Below are 17,300 nucleotides of genomic sequence, written 5' to 3'. Positions count from 1 at the left end.
CAGTGTGGGTTGTAGAATTAGGTAGTTGTATTCTGGTCGAGCAGATGTTGTAGAACCACAAGCACACGAGTGGGACGAAAATATTGTTCGAAGGACATAACGTTTGCGCTAGCCTCTACCTTCAATTCATTCAAGTTAGTATCATTTTAATTTTTTGTTACTATAACATAATTGCATTCCGTATTACAAGTATTTTTGAATAATAAAGTATAAATATTTCGGTTTTGTATTTCTGTTATTTTATTGTTTCTAAATTGTTCTCCAACAAAAATAAATGAGGAGTGCGGGGGAAGAAAAAGGGAGTGTGGAAATCATTTTCCTTTCATCATTCCTGGCCTGCCGGGACTTTCAGTTGTATTTGGTTGGAAAAGATTGGACATGGATCCAGATTGCCGGAATCTGGAAAAACATCAACTTTCATTACGAACGTTTAGATGTTAATCAATTATTGCTCTTCATTATTTAATCGATTTCGGAGATAGGGGACATGGTCGTTTTATTGGGGACTTAGGCTTTTATAATCGCCTTGAGTGGAAAGAAAGTTCTCTACTTTGTAGTTGATGGCTCATCTTTGGATCTTGGTTCTTTCTAACCGCCTTGTGCGGGTTTAAAGAGTAAGACTACTATTGTAGTACAACGACCAAGTTTTATGTATACTTCGATTCGCCTAATCCGTTATCATCTTTTACTCTTATTTGTAAACTAAGTTGAATCGTCCATCGTGCTATTGAAATTGAATTGGTATCATAAGGCAAGGTTCTGCATATTGTGGGCAACATACAGTTCTTTTGAGCAACCATGTAATTAATCATTAATTTGAACATTAGCAACGATATTTGGATGTACAAAATTGCCGTTAGCTGATACACTCACTAATATAATCCAAATATAATGGTAGACCTCCCCGCTATTTGAGAGTGTAAGCGATTGTGTTGGTTTAGTAGTATTATTATTTAGTTTTTATCACAAATGATTCTAATATTTTCAAAAGGGAAAAGGATCCTTTCTAGGGATCTTAAGGATTTTGTAATTTTACTCGTTCATCATATATCGTACGGTCTGTTTTCGTTAAATACTATTTATATTTAATTTTAAATTTTAAAATAATTTTTGACCACACGATGTACGATGAACGGATAAAATTACGAAATCTTTTAAGATCTCTAGGAAAAGGATCCTCTCCTACAGGCTACAAGGACCCCTTTCCTTTCAAAAGTCCTTATTTCCATCGTTTATGTTAATATATGATCAATTCGGTCCTTGCGTTGTACTTCACGCATCATGTCGTCTTTGTTGTTTAATTATGTCAAAACTCATATCAGCACATTAATTTCGCCATGACTTCTGTCAAATGTGGCGCTTAAGTGGAGCTCACAACTCTAATCAGTGCCACGTGGATTATAAAAAATCTTACATACTGTTTGGATAAATGAAATAAACTTAAAATTTAAATTAAAGTTATAATTTATAAATTGATATGCGTCAATTTTTTTATTTGAATTTATAAATATAGAAATTTAGAATTTTCGTATAAAAAAAAATTGAAATTTGAGAACTTAAATTCTCAAGTTTAAATTTCATGTAAATAGATGTCATTTCCTAATTTCTATGATTGAGAGTTTAAAAACAACAAATTTTATATTCAATTTCATTGTTCTTTTAAATTACTCGAACAAGAAAATTCACAAATTTTATAGAATAAATTTCATTATTTTAATTTCTGTCATTTTAAAATTTCTTAATAATCTTAAATTTCTTTAACTAAACGTAATGTTAAAAGATATTACAACTGAAAAACCAGAACCTCTTTCCCTTTGTCCTCCATGGCCACTTAACCATTCCAACCTCAGAAACTTGAGAAAATATCCTTCATGGCTTCCCTTCAACCTTCATTGTTCTCTTCCCTCAGCACCATCCCTTCCACCAAACCCACTCTCTTCCTCTCCATAAACCCTAACAAACCCCACTCTTCAAAACCATTCAAATTCTCCTTCTCCCTGAACCCACCCAACGCTGAATCTTCACAACCCACCTCGCCAAATTCACCCGAAACGACGCCGGAAGCCGAGCCGGGTCCCGTTGACCCTGTCAAGCTCGCATTGGAGAACGCCAAGGCTTACAAGAAGTCGGTGCAGATGAACAAGAATTCGAAAATTGAGAAAAACCCTGCTGAGGATAGTGGTGGAATTGCTGGAAATGGTGGGACGGGTGCGGGTTCGGGTTCGGGTTCGGATGGTGGGGAGAAAGAACTGCCTGCTTCGGTTAAGATTGCAATGGAGAAAGCTAAAGAGTATAAGAAGAGTAAAGGCGCTGTGGGTGGTGGTGACATTAATGCTGGGGAGAACAAAGGCACAATTTCAGGTAATCTTTTCAAATTCTAAGTTTTTCGCTTTTCTGTCATTTTTCTGAGCAATCCTCTGGAGTTTTCGAAGGCGGTACCAATTATGAAATGCCATTGAAGGTTATACTGAAGAATGACATATGTAGTTTATAGTGTGGGGTAAAAATTAGTGTTTGAATTGTTTAGGTTTGAAGGGAAGTGCTGGCGGAAATTCGGGGAAAGAGTTAGTGGAAAAGAAGGCGAAATTGTCAGTTTCAAGCATTGATTTTGTGGGACTCGGCTTTGCGGATAAGAAGGAGGGCAGAGGACTGCCCGCTGGGTTAGTTCCAATATCGGACTATATTCCAGAAGGGGGCTCTCCTGATGTCGAGTTTATAGCAGGGGACACTAGAAATTTCGATGCAGGGCCGCGGCAGACAGAGCAGACTCAAGGAGATAATCCAGACCTGTACAAGCCAAAAGTTTCTTCGTGGGGAGTATTTCCTAGACCGAACGACATTTCCAAAACGGTATATGACAGTTGATCTCAGAAATGGTGTTACACAAGTCTGCTTGATACATAGTTGGCATATGGCATTTCTTGTATGTATAGTTGTTTTTTGGGGCTTAATTTGGTCTCCACTGCCACATGCTGGGGGTGAGGGATGAGTATGTGTGGTCTAGGTGCTTGTTGTTAGGTTTTTCGATTATATGATTTTGGAAGATTTTTTTGTATTAATTTGAACCAAGCCAAATGGTTTCTTTCCTGAAACTCTACATTTTTAAATGCTATCACCGTCAATGCATTCACTATGATAAACTTCTGCACAGTGAGATGTCCAATTATAGTGTAGTTTTCAAATTGGAAGTATTAGGGCATCTCAAATGGGAAAATGTAAATTTGAGATGCAAAAACCATATTTCCGGCAGATGTAAATGAAAGTTCTACTTCAATCGGTGAGATGTAAATTTGAGGTCCCATGCAATTTTCTCTCTTTGATTAGTGGGACCCATCACCAAAAGATGTAAAAAAGAATGTAAATTTATGTTTTTATTTACATCTTCTGTCGAAGATGGATAATTTACATTCCTCCATTGGAGAATTTTCCAGCAAAGAAAAGATGTGAAGTGTCCATTTCAAGGCATTTTGCATATCCCATTGGAGATGCTTTTACTGTAGTAGTGATACAGCTGCTGTTACTGTATTTCAGTGTTTGGGGGAACAGCTTGAGAATGTACTTTCTCTAATAGGGTTTTCTTCTCTGTTCAGTTTGGAGGTGGAAGAGTTATACGCCCAGGGCAAGTGCTGGAAACAGCTGAAGAAAAAGCAGCTAAAGAAGCACGCACAAGACAATTAGTAGCTGCTTACAAGAGTAAAATGGGGTTGAATATTGATCCAAAGCTAAGAGCTGAATGTGAGAAGGTTTGCTTCTATTGATATATTTCCTTTTCTACTTGTATATATTTCCATTTCTTCATAGCTTGACATCAATCCCTTGGGCATCTCCAGTGGTTTTAGAATTAAGTTAAAAGTCCCAGTCTAGTGATGATAGGTTTGGTGTTGTATGTAATGCCACTGGTCTAGAGCTGAACTAAACTAGATGTTGGAATTGTTCACGAGTCCAGTAAAACTATTTGTAAAGAATAAAAAATAAAGTGATGGCTCTCTAGTCTCTATAAAAGGAACATAGATACTGGGTTTCAGGTTCAAATACCTCCAGATTTCAATTGGTATTGACCGATGTAGGAATTGAAGGGATATATCTATCATTAAATTTCTGTGAAATAATAAATGATTAGTTGATTCCAAGCCTGTACATACATTCTTCTAATGATCTTAGGATTCCGTGATTTATGGACACCTTAGTAGTAGAATACATTAAGAATTTATGACTTATAGGTTTTCCGTTAGAAACAAAACAGACTCTTGGGCTAGTACAGCTGCAATACATCCCATTATTGACCACCCCAATCAGGCAAGGTCCCAGGTTGGTCCAAAATTGTTCATTTATGCCAAATATTGATATTTTGCTCTTCACAATCTTTAATTCATCTCATATTAATGTATCCAATACTACATTGTCATTTCCTCAAATTAATAATTCTAAATGCAGGCGTTAAAGGATGGCGACTCATTGATGAATGTTGGAGAGCTTAAGGAAGCATTAATCTATTATCAGAAGGTTATGGATAAGTTACCATTCAAGGTAATGCTGCTGTAAATTATCTGAGCTGATTGCATATATAAAAAATAAATTAAAAAATTTGCTGCAAACATATTTGGACAATGAGTATTTTGTACCATGCATAAATGATACACTACTTGTGTTAAAAAAACCACGTTCTTTATCATTAACAAACAACAATGATCCTAAATCTTCTATCCAAAATCGCTAACTTTTAGCCAGTGATGCAGTTAATAATCAAGGATAATAAATCAGTTTTCATCACTTCCATTAAACTTTGGCAGTATGCGTACACATTTTTATACCCACCCCACCCCCTTCTCCAATTTTCTCTTTCCTTTTGTTGTTTCTGGACAATGAATAACTGATTGTTCTTTATATCAGTGCATTTTTCATGCAAAAATTGTTTTCACAGAGTGAGCTTCATGGGTTGGCTGCTTTACAATGGTCCATTTGTCTGGACTCCCTCAGCAGGTATATTTCTTTATTTTGAGAGTCCAATCACTCACGGGAGAGTTTACTACACAATAAGTTGGTTTTCTTTCTAAAAAAGTTGAAAATTTTGTATTTTCGGTCAGCTTTTATAAAGTTTCAAGGCATTTTTGGTATCGAAATCATAAGCTTGCATCTTAGTATGGAATTATTCTTGTGTCTTTGTCCGTGTTTCCATTTTTGGATGTTTAAATGCTCTATGAAGTATGATGATGTATCATTTCTAGGTTTATTCAACTTGTTTGGGAGTAATAATTCTTCAAACGCTAACGATTTGGTGTTTGTGAGGAATTTACTTGCTTGATTTGGAAATTTGAAATTTCTTTGCTCTAGTAACCATGAATATTACTGCTGCCAAGGTTCTCAAATTAACAATGGTGAGAATTAAGCAGTTGTTTAGAAATGAATCAAAAGCATAAGAAGAAAAGAGAAATTAATAAAAGGAGAGCATCGTTGACCAGATAGAGGTAAACGATGCAGCTATTTGGAGTGGGTACATGACTTCTTGACCGTTCATTACTACCTTATTCTGTGTCATATTATTGGTAAACAAGGCCTTCCTGTATAACATAGACCATGTTTTGGTTATAATTATTCATTTGGGTATGAACTTGGCACATCCTACGTAAAGATGGGGAGTTTCTGAGTATTGTTAGCTTTTCATACCAAAATACCTAAGGGTTTTAAACAGTAATTGTGGTTGGTAGGTCAAAGGAAGCTCAAGTTATGTACGAGAAGCTTCAGTCCCACCCAACTCCTAGAGTAAGTAAGAAGGCGAGGCAATTTGTGTTCAGCTTTCAGGTAACTATAATTTGATCTGTCATTCATCTAGCACCTATAATTACAAGACAAAGCTCCAAAGCGCTCTATTCTTCAAACTAAGCATTCAATCCTTAAAAAAAAAAGGTTGAGCAACTATGACTTTGACACCTGATATGATACCTATATTGTAGGCATGCGTTTTCTGTACATGTTAGAGTTATTCCATGTCCTAAGATTCAAATGCCAGTTTGAAATAGTAGCCTATATCTTATGGGGATTCTTACAAATAGTTTTTTCACATTTCAAAGTGACCATTTCGTGTGCATATTGCTGGATTGTTGCTTTCATTTCCATCATAAGTTATATGGAACTTGTTCATCTGCCAGGCCATGGAAATGTTGAGGCTTACAAAGAACTCACCTTTGAAGAACACTGGCTTCCAGAATTATTTTGAAGCTTTCATTGAAAACAAATCGGACTACGTGCTAAAAGAGGATGAAGTCGAAGTAGGTACACTGAATCAAACTCTACCATATATCATTTTTCTTGTTTCTCCCATCCTTTTGGTGCTACTCATTGCTATACAAAACAGAATATAAAGTAGGTTACCATATACAGTCTTATTACTAGCGGGACAAAATCAACAACTTGTCATTGTAATTGTATATATCTAAAGATATTATTTGGCATTACAGTTACTGAGCAGTATATTCCATAAATGTCAGCTTCGTATTTAGCTTATGACCCATTGCTTTTATTTGTGAAATGCGACTTTGTAGCTCAAGTGAGTATGAATATTTGTTCGTGTACTTGACGTACTTTGTTCATTCCGTCTTCCCTCCTTATCAATAATATGAAAGCTTAAAATACCGGCTACTTGTTATGGTCTCTGCATTTAGCTTTCGTGCATTTACATGCATTGCGCATCTCAACCTTTTAATAGTTAAGTTAACTCCAAGTTAACAGCCGCTCCTCCCCGACAGCACCTATCACCCAATCAACCCCACCTTCTACTTGTTAATAGTTTACATACTTTGATAAGGTAGGGCTCGTTCAAGTTAAATTGACAGTAGAGTTTTCGCTCACTGAATTGCAGATAATTTCAGACTGCAGAGATGCAATATTTTTATGCAGATGGTGAATAAGCTTTAGTTGGTTTTACGGCTGAAAAGCTTTTTCTTCTGTTTTTAATTATTTTTAATTGATATAGACTTAATGGCGTTAAATCGGAATTAACTATTAAGTTTGACGTGTCATGTTTTAAGTATTTAGATTATCAAAATAATTGAATTTTAGCAAAATATGTATAAATGCATAAAAGCTAAATGTAGGGACTCGAGATTCGCAAGACATGTAGGTCGATTTCTTGCATCTCCATTCAACCCTAATCTTTGATTATGGCATAATTCTACCTCGAAACGAATAATGACATGTCTTAGCTGTATATATAGTGACATGTAAAGCTCTACCGACAAAACCAATTGTTCTTATTTTGTTCTTGTCCAAATAATTCAATAAGTGGTATCATGATTTTGGGAAATTCTACAATATTATGTTGTATTTAATGCAACATAATATAAATGAGAGAAATTTAAAAAAACTAATCGTATACCATTATCACCTCATCTACTCCAGTAATCGGGTTGAGGAGGTCACAAGAATGTTTGATTTCATTATGGCACTATTCCTCCTCATTTACAATTATTCATTTTTTTTTAGCAGATAATATTATCTACGTTAAGGGGGGGACCTTAGTGAGAGGTGTACTTGGCCTCACAATAACTAGCAATAATATGATTTAAATTTACATTTGGCAAGAATCGAATTTAAGACCTCTTACTTACAAGTGAATGGGAATACCACTAGACCGTAGTACTAAGTAGCAACAATGATTCATATTTAATTTACTAAAAAAGATAGGAGGGACTACATGCTGAAAAAACTATATATTGTCAAGATGACTACAAATAGAACAAGTCACTTACGTATAAACTACATATTCTTTTGGAAAATGATTTTCGCACATCATTTTCTTTCTATACATCTTCTTATTTCCCTAGCATTTAGATTGAATATACTAAAGGAGAAAATAGTGCGCAGATCATTTTTTAAAGGAAACAACATATTTCACTTATTAAAGTGGCAAAGTATATTACAATCAGATGAAAAATATGGCCAAGAATCTGAAATGTGAAGACAATGGGAGATCATGTGAGAGAGAAAAAAGCTCTCTAAACAATTAATTGTGGTATATGAAAAATGCCATGCTTTTTATTTAGACACTGTAAAGGACATCGGGGCTTCAAATCACCTCGTGATCCAAGACCACTTATGTATCTGCTTCAACATTGGATCCAACAAACTCAAATAACGAGAGATTTTTCAGTGTAACTGGTACACGAGATGGTACATCACGTGTCACTATACAAATGATGAGATATATGTGCTAAAAAGTTAATAACTTAAAAAATAAAATTTCCCACCACTTTTATTAAAATATGTAATGTATTACTCGTATTCCTGTCACAGTGAAAAATTTCTCCTCAAATAACGTACCTATATGGTTGCATTACTTTGGCATGGAGGGTGTTGGAATTTATTAGTTTATTTAGGAAATTAATTAGAGATTCGAATTGATTTTGTACTAGGGTTTCTTTTTTATATTTTACACATTAGGGTTTTTCAGGTTTATGTCAACTATAACTTGCAATATAGTTTGGTAATTAAGTTACTCATGCAATTCTTAGTTTGTAACCGTCTTGGCATTTTTGTTTGTTTGATTTCCAGTTAAAAATATTCGGTATCATGATTTGTTTGATCGTCTGTTGTGGTACTCTAATTTTCAACTGAAATACTACATCAACCACACAACGACCAAAACTCACATGTCCCCCCATATAAGAGACTAGAAGATTATAAAAATTCATATGAAGCAAGGTGTAAAAACACAATCAACTCACAAAGTATTATACTTTCTCAATAAAAATACACGTATTGTATTTCGTTATCATACCATTGTGATCAACTATATTACTAAAGAAAATGTAAAAGAAACCATATTTTTAGGCCAAATCGTGATCGTTGTATTTTATGTGAGAATAAACAATTTTCACTCTCTACTTTAGGTTTACAAAATTCTTAACTTCCCTGTACAAATCCCCATTTACGATACACTGTCGTCTAAATGTCTATCATTTCCAAGTCAGCAAGGATAAGGATGACCTCATAGCCAATCATTTTGCCTTAGAGACGTGGAGATGACAAACCAGAGGGTGCCATGTGGCATAGAGTTGTTGGCTCTGTGCACGGCTGGGTAATTTCAGTCTAACCTAGACACAAGCACTATAAATAACACTGATATTGCTGCCGTCAAGGCTCAGAGTGCGCCGTACATCGTATAGAGCAGTAGGGTTTCTTTTTGTCTTTTGATCATCCTTGTTCTCAAATGTTTAGAACAGATGGTGGGTATTCCAAGAACCATTCAGTTCCTCGAAAAGAAGAGAGTCAAATGCAAACCCTAATTTCCCTTTCAGATCACGACGCATGACGTTGAATCGAATCCATGATTTACCAGAAAGAGATCCCTTGTGTTTGTACTCGTCGAGAATGATATTGCAACTATTCATTCTGCGTGCATCAAGGAGACCGTGATTCCAAAGTTTGATCATGTAAGTTCTAATTCAGATGCTGTTGTTTCCATTTTGCTTTTGGGAGTATTAGGGTATTAACTAGTATAAGAATTCTTATGGAGGAATCAAAATATGTCAGATTTTTGGCTATGTGATTTGTAACATGATCCCTGATATAGATAACTTATATAAACTGATGCAGGCAGTGAATGGTTTGCTGAGGGGAGGAGGGACCTCGAGTTCAAGCGAGGATCTGCATGTGTTTGAAGGAGGAGTGGTGGGGCTGCTACCATTTCCGCCGTCGAAGAAGCCGTATCGGAGGAAGTTTACGGTGGAGCAGAAAGAGAGGATGAGGGTGGAGGATTCAGAAGCTGGCTGAGAAAAAAGTGGAGTGATTTGGGTGGAGGTTTGGAATTAAGAAGCAGGAGCTTAGCTAGGGTTTGGATGCACAACAAGAACTGAGATTTGCGAATGTGGAGGGAGAAGGAGGAGAGGAAGGGGAAGGAGCTGATCAAGATTAAGGGTAGTGACAAAAAGTTAATTAAGTAAGATTTGTAAAAGTTCATAATGTGTAATACCCTTTTAATTATGAATAGTTTGAAATTATCGAATCAATGATTTACCAAATGGTTGTAACTTTTCAATTATGTAATAACATATCAGTTTTTTATTTGGAACCAGCATATGTGCACGCACAAAATATGTGTGAATGTACGTGGGAATGAGGAGAGAAGGGAGGGAACTTTATTTTTTATTTTTAATTAGAGATTGTTAAAATCAAATGTTGATGAGGTTTTAAAAAACAGCAAAATTTTGATTGTGTGAAATTACATTATTGTTCATATTTTTTATTTATATTCAATTTTAACTGAAGGGTAAGAATGATAATTTTATGGGATTTGGTTGATAATGAAGGCTCTATTAATATGGACTTTAGATAATTAGACTTAACCTCTCCATTTTCTCTCATTTGTAGCTTTCCTGCTTTTGATTTTATATATTTTTTGTTTTAAGTACTTTGACTTGTTTTCGGGTCAGTAGTTATTTATCGCCAATCATATTACATGTTAGTATTTTTTTTTTCTCATTAGATTTTGGTTATTAATTAATTTTTTCTTTTAATGCTATGAATTTTGTGGATCTCGTCCTCCCTATATATAAGGAATTCCACTAAGTTTTGTCCAAAAATATACTATTAGTAAGTTTTCAATTGATAAATTCACAAAATTATACTTTCATTTTTTCGTTTATTTTTATAGTTTTGTAATTTTATGGACATGCCTTGAGGTACTTTTGCCTGTATAGCTATTTGGTTATATGTATGGTACGTTTAGTTTTGCATAACATGAATGCATTTGGATTTTAGTAGCATACATTTATTGTATGTTTATGGTACATTTGAGTTTTAAACATACTACAAAATTGATACGTTTATGATACATTTGAGTTTTGATTCATGACATTTAATTGTGTTGAAGGGATTATTTTTATTACTGTATCAAAACAAAAATAAAGTCGCCTTTAATTGAAACTTATCTATTAATTTTTTTTCTTTCTTGACATGCCGTTTACGGCAGGAAAAGATTAAATATGAATTTCACAAAATTAATTTCCTAGATATTATAGGAAATTAGTTGTAGCTGGACGAATATGGTTGTATTAAAATTAATGGCATTTGGTGTAATTTCATATCCAAAAAATGTTTAAATTTACTTTCTTTTTTTTTTTCTTTTTTTTTTGAATTTGTTACATCCTAAATTAGAATTTTGGAGAGGGGGAGATTCTGTGATTTCTAGTTTTCGTTCTACAATACTAAGGAACTATTCAGAATAAATCTCACATTGGAAGCTTAAATACTTTTTACTTGTTATATATTAGTCACTACATTTACCTTTTGTGCATTTATGACATGCATTTTGTTGCATCTCAACCTTTATAATAATCACTTGCGTAGCCATACCAATGGCTATGGTGGGCTATAGCCCAGGGAGGGTTCGTGGCAATATGTATATATATTTTAGTGTATTGTATAATAGACAAAAAGAAGTGCAAGAAGAATTATTTTTAATGAAACTAGCCCAGTGAGTATTTAGCACAACTAAAAATATAAAAATTATCATGGAAATTGTGATGTCATTTTGTTCAAGATTCAATTGACTTTATATTAGTTTCAATCAAATTTTATTAAGATTGCCTTTACTTCTACTTTGTTTTTTTTTTTTTTTTTTTTTTTTTTTTTTAAGTTTTCTATCTTCTTCTTGTGTTTTCATCTAAATATATGGGATATTTGATGATTCATTGTAATTTTTGCAGTTTGCAATCGTGAAGCTTATTGAGTTCATGCCTAACAAATTTTAAGTATACAAATATAGAATTTAAACTTAAACTTTTGTTTTTTTTTTTTTTTTTTAGCTAGACGACCCATAAAAAAAAAAAAAAAATTGATTTTAGGATATCTTACAACTCAAAACATGACACATCAAGTCTGAATAAATTTGATTTAATATTAACTCCAAGTTAACATCCTCAAGTGTGAATAAATTTTAATAAACTAAAAACCAAACAATAAACAAAAAGTCCAAAACTTATGAACGCCTCGATGCCAGACTTTTTTGGCTGATAAGTTTCTGATTTTCTGTTTTGATTATTTTTAAATTTATAAACTTAATGTCATTAGACCGGAGTTAACTATTAAGTTTGACTTGTCCTGTTTTAAGTCATTAGATTATAAAAATGATTGAATTTAAGGCAACATAATACGGATGAGTCAGATTTAAATAACCTAATCTTATACCGTTATCACTTTCATCTGCTTAGTAATTTGGTTGAGGAGGGTCACAAGAATGTGTGATTTCATCATAGTACTATCCCTCCTCATTAACAGTTATTCATATTTAATTTACTAAAAAGGATAGGAGAGACTACATGATAAAAAAAAATAGGGTAAATTACATTTTCATACCTCAGGTTTAGAGTCTATTTCAATTCCTTACAACATCTTCAAAACATTTCACTTTCATACCTTAAGTACTATTTTATTTCAAAATAATATCTCCGTTACATTTTCTATCCATTAATCCGTTAAGTGCTGACGTGGTTGCCACATATATGCCACGTGGTTGCCAAATGTCTGTCACATGGCAAAAAAAATAATTTAAAAAAAAAAAAAAAACCTGAATCTTCTAAAAAAAAAAAAAAAAAAAAAAAAAAAAAAAAAAAAAACCCAAAAACAAAAGCTAGACCCGCAACCCCCATCCCTCCCTACCCCCCAACCCAACCTGCAACCCAGAAGAAGAAGAGGATAGGGGGGAAAAAAAACCCATCTTTCATCTTCCTCCCCCTCCCGTCTTCCCCAAACGCACCGTGCACCCACCCTCCACTTCCTCCTCCGCACCCACTACCTGCAACCCAGAAAAAAAAAAAAAAAAAAAAAAAACCCAGAAAAGAAAAGAAAAGAAAAAAACTCTCCATTTCCATACAACCCAGATCCCGTCTTCCCCAATGAGTGTGGATTTAAGGAGTAAGGTGTGTAGATGAGGGAAGAGGGTGCGTGCGAGGGTGGGTGCAGAGGGTGGGTGCGCTGGATTTTTTTTTTCTTTTTCTTCTTTCTGGGTTGCAGGTTGGGCTCAGGTTGGAAGGGGCAAGATAGAAAGATGGGTGCGCGGAGGAGGTGGAGGATGGGTGCAGAGGAGGAGGTGGAGGATGGGTGCGGAGGAGGAGGTGGAAGATGATGAGGCTCCGACATTGCGCCGGGGGGGGGGGGGAGAGGTTTGACGAGATCTGGGGAGAAGGGTGTGCAGGATTTGGGTTTTCTATTTTTTTTTTTTTTCAGTTGAAGGTTTACGTATGGGGGGGTTTCGGCGCCGAAGTGGGGTGGGGTGGATCTAGTTTTCTAAGTTTTTTTATTTTTTGGGTTGAGGAAAAATTATTATTTTTGCCACGTGGCAGACATTTGGCAGCCACATGGCATATATGTGGTAGCCATGTCAGCATTTAACAGATCAATGGATGGAAAATGTAACGGAGGTATTATTTTGAAATAAAATAGTACTTAAGGTATGAAAGTGAAATGTTTTGAAGATGTTGTAAGGAATTGAAATAAGCCCCAAACCTGAGGTATGAAAATGTAATTTACCCAAAAATATATATATTGTCAAGACGGCTACAAATAAAACAAGTCACTTAATGAAAATTACATATTCTTCAAGAAAATGATCTTGCACATCATTTTATTTCTATACACCTTTCTTTTTTTTTTTTTCGTCTAACTTGAACAATTAAAGAAAAAAATAGTTCACATGATTTTTTCTGAGAAAAAATGTCACATCCCGGGCTCGACTCCACTGTAGCACGATATTGTCAGCTTTGGGCCTCGATCACGCCCTCACGGTTTGTTTTTGGGAACTCCGAAGTTAAGTGAGTTCACGCGAGAGTATTCCCAAGATAGGTGACTCATTGAGAAGTTCTGCTCCCAACCGAAATCAAGGTGTGTTGGCCATCACGTGAGGGTGACAGCCAGCACGCCTTGATTTCAGTCGGGGTGTGTCAAAAAAGTACGATATTTATTAAATAGAATAGAGCATACAAAATAGGAGGATAGCAGTGCATACATGGGCCTCGATAAATAGGCAAAGCATAATAATCATAAATGAAAAATATGACCACAAAAATTTGAAAATACAAAATAATAATTGACACACCTCAACCGGAGTCGAGGCATGCTGGCCGTCACTCGAAGGTGACGTAACAAAAGTGTGAATGATGTAAAAATATGAATAAATTAAAACCGAAGCTAGAACTTATTTAAACTAATAAAGTGAGTGCGCAGTAGTCAGTAAAACCCATAAACTACAGTGCAGACGAAACTAATTGAGTACTTAATACACAACAGGGAAAAGGCCCCTACATTTAAACAGGAATATGTCAGAATCGACGCTAATCCTCACACACCATAGGGTAGGTCAGCTATCTAGGACCTGGAGGGGCAAAAAACAGAAGGGTTAGTGGGCACAAAAATAAAGGTTTATAAAACACAGTTAATTTCCGAACATACTAACCCCTCGCTGTAAAACATGTATAGTTTCTGGAAAATCATACTACGTATAGGTATGAAATCAAATGTAAATCAACAGTAACAAGTAGTATGCCACACCACAATATCTCAACATTAACATAAATAAAATCAGGTGTTCAATTAATTTATACTAGCACACAAGTCGGAGTTGCCTAATGCGACTTGTACAATTGGCCCTGATGCTCATCAATCTATGTTAGCACATGAGTTGGAGTTGCCTAGTGCGACCTGTATGACAGGACTGAGTGTAATAATATACGCTGTAGTGCTACGATCATGTGAAGACTGACAATAATCGCGGTCACCTAAAAAGTCAGAGTCGTCTAATGCGACCTGTATGACAAGACTAGCACCTACTTAGATCCAAGGCGAGCGTGCAGTGCGGAGGTGGACATACACGTGAAGGACTGGCCCTGGCCCGGGATGAGTACTAACATCTGGGTGCAGCAATGATGAGCAGACTACATGAATATAAGCATGCCATAATGATGCAATAATTCTAATCAATATATAAACTTACCTGAACTTACCTGCACATCCCGTAGGATTATTTTAGCATTTTAAAACATTACAACATTGATGAACAGGTAAAATGTATATGAATATGCCATGACAATATATAAATCTCAACCACATAACAACATTTTTTTTAATTTAATAAATCATGGCATAATATGCATAAATCAATTTAAAAGCAATTGTGGAAACTATAAAGTTTATATATATATATATATATATATATATATGTATGTATGTATCTATCCACGAAAACAAAATGCCTACTCATTGATATGTCGATGGATCGTAGCCCCCTAGCCTCGCTTGTCCTCATACGTCCTCAGGGTAAGTCTCCCCTATATGTATACAACTAATAATAATTAGTTAATTATCACCTTCACTAAAAGCTAGGAAAAACTCCCCATAGTTTGCTTAAACAGAAGGTTTAAATATACGAAAACACTCTACTTGATGTCACGGACCCGTACATGTCAAGCACTTGCCGGCCGGTGGCCGGACGCGCCGGCTAGCCCACGGCCACACATGCTTCCATGTGCAAGGCAATGACTGATAGAAGTCTAACAGACATTAGGAATATTCCGACTAAATTGACGAAATATTTTGTTAAATAGTAACGACGTTACCTGACGCCGTTAGAATATTCTGTCAACTTTGACGGAATATTCCCCGTCTTCTCCGGTGAGCCTCGTTGTCCGCCATCTGGTTTCGCCGGAAACTGGAAAATTTTCAAACTGTCATAACTCGCTTATTTCTCAACCATTTTCAACGAAATTTATATGGAAATGAAGCTCTTGAGGAGTAGAACAAGTCTATATCTTTCAAAAGCCTTAAAATGGACGAAAAATGGCCTGAAAAAGCCTCACAAGTCTCGGCTTAAAACTCGACTCCTTGAAACCGTGCTTCTTGATGTTGTCTCCACTCCAAACTTAGCCCAGGGACTATAGGGAGTTGTGTGGATGCTTCCACAACCTTCAAAATGTTGTAACTCAGCCGGGATCACGTTGGAGCAAACTCATCTGAGTCGGAGCTTCCGAGTTGGCGAGTTAAAACTCAACCACTTCAAGATCGGTTTGTACAGTTGGGTTCGTGAGGATGAGAGGATCACGATGGTGGTATTTTTAAGTTCAATCTGTGAGTGTTTGATGAAGGTCCTTATAGTTGCAGAGAAGAGGAAGGTACGGGTGAGAGAGAGAATGACAGCTTTTCTGATTGGTGGAAAAGTGAGGGAAGTTGTCTGGTTGGGTGAGAGAATTGAGGAGTGAAATTGATTGGTGGTGAGGGATTTGAGGGCATGGGTCCAATTTTAAAGAAGAAAACAGATAGGGTTTGTACAATCGTAATTAGACGAAATCTAACGTACCCTATCTGAAATAGTAGTTTCCAATACTAAATAATTAACGCACGCATGTACAACTCTACCCGTTGCTAACTTACTTTAACATAACGTAACTTTTTCGTTACAAATCCGATTTGGGTTTAATTTGTGCTCACGCGATCATAACAAGAAGTAAAATTTAATCACGATAGTGAGGAAAATAATTTAAAGCTGCATAATCACGTCCACGTCACTTTGCCAATAAGGGCATAAATGCCAATTTACACACTCGGGAAGAAATTACATAAAAAATTAAGATCGAATCGTCACAATAATCACAAATGCTGAAATAACGTGAAATGTGAAAATAATGGGAGATCATGTAAAAGCTCTCAAAACAATTAATCGTGGAATATGAAAAACGCCATGCTTTTTATATAGACACTATAAAGTACATCGGGGCTCCAAATCACCTCGTGATTCAAAACCACAGTTCAACGTTGGATCCAACAAACTCAAATAACGTACCTGCAGTACTTCGATTTGGAAAGTGTTGGAATCTATTAGTTTATTTTTGAAATTAATTAGATATTTGATTTTGTGTTAGGTTTTTTTTTATTTTTTTTTTATAATATATATTTTATGCATTAGGGTTTTTTAGGTCTATGCCAACTATTAGTTTAAGAATTAAGTTAGTCATAATGTAGCACTCAATTTATAGCGGTCTCAGCATTCTTGTTTGTTTGTTTCCAGTTAAAAATATTTAATAGTTTCATAATTTGTTTGTTCATCTGTTTTGGTACTTGCATTTTCAACTGAAAGTACTATTTCAACAACACAAATGACCAAACTCACCTATCGCATATAGGGAGACTGGATACAAATTCACATAAAGCGAGACTGTAAAAACATAGACAACTCACAATGCTATTATACTTTCTCAATAAAGATACAATTGTATTTCATTGTACCATTGTCATCAACTATATTACCGAAAAAAATG

The 17,300-nt window shown here is 35.2% G+C and overlaps 1 protein-coding gene and 2 long non-coding RNA genes across 3 annotated transcripts; 2 read left to right on the top strand and 1 right to left on the bottom strand.

Moving 5' to 3' along the window:
* The first annotated feature begins 1,759 nt into the window (after positions 1-1,759).
* Positions 1,760-6,501, top strand: LOC137748269 (cytochrome C oxidase subunit). The gene is made up of 7 exons (XM_068488396.2): positions 1,760-2,361; positions 2,528-2,850; positions 3,591-3,743; positions 4,435-4,527; positions 4,922-4,980; positions 5,706-5,799; positions 6,147-6,501. Exons 1-7 carry the CDS (start codon positions 1,872-1,874, stop codon positions 6,357-6,359), a joined length of 1,425 nt encoding a protein of 474 aa, XP_068344497.1. The 5' UTR covers positions 1,760-1,871; the 3' UTR covers positions 6,360-6,501.
* Positions 6,502-9,138: 2,637 nt separating this feature from the next.
* Positions 9,139-10,066, top strand: LOC148698343 (uncharacterized). The gene is made up of 2 exons (XR_015953743.1): positions 9,139-9,428; positions 9,592-10,066. It is a non-coding gene; the product is annotated as an uncharacterized LOC148698343 (long non-coding RNA).
* A 4,014-nt stretch (positions 10,067-14,080) lies between these two features.
* Positions 14,081-16,349, bottom strand: LOC148698342 (uncharacterized). The gene is made up of 4 exons (XR_015966990.1): positions 15,846-16,349; positions 15,606-15,697; positions 15,247-15,317; positions 14,081-14,365 (listed from the first exon to the last, which is right to left on the bottom strand). It is a non-coding gene; the product is annotated as an uncharacterized LOC148698342 (long non-coding RNA).
* Positions 16,350-17,300: the final 951 nt, after the last annotated feature.

This window comes from Pyrus communis, chromosome 2, assembly GCF_041283825.1.
Source record: "Pyrus communis isolate YQ-2024b chromosome 2, ASM4128382v1, whole genome shotgun sequence".
Classification (NCBI taxonomy): Eukaryota; Viridiplantae; Streptophyta; class Magnoliopsida; order Rosales; family Rosaceae; genus Pyrus; species Pyrus communis.
Note: the sequence above shows the minus strand (reverse complement) of the source record. Positions and strands in the feature narration are given on the sequence as shown.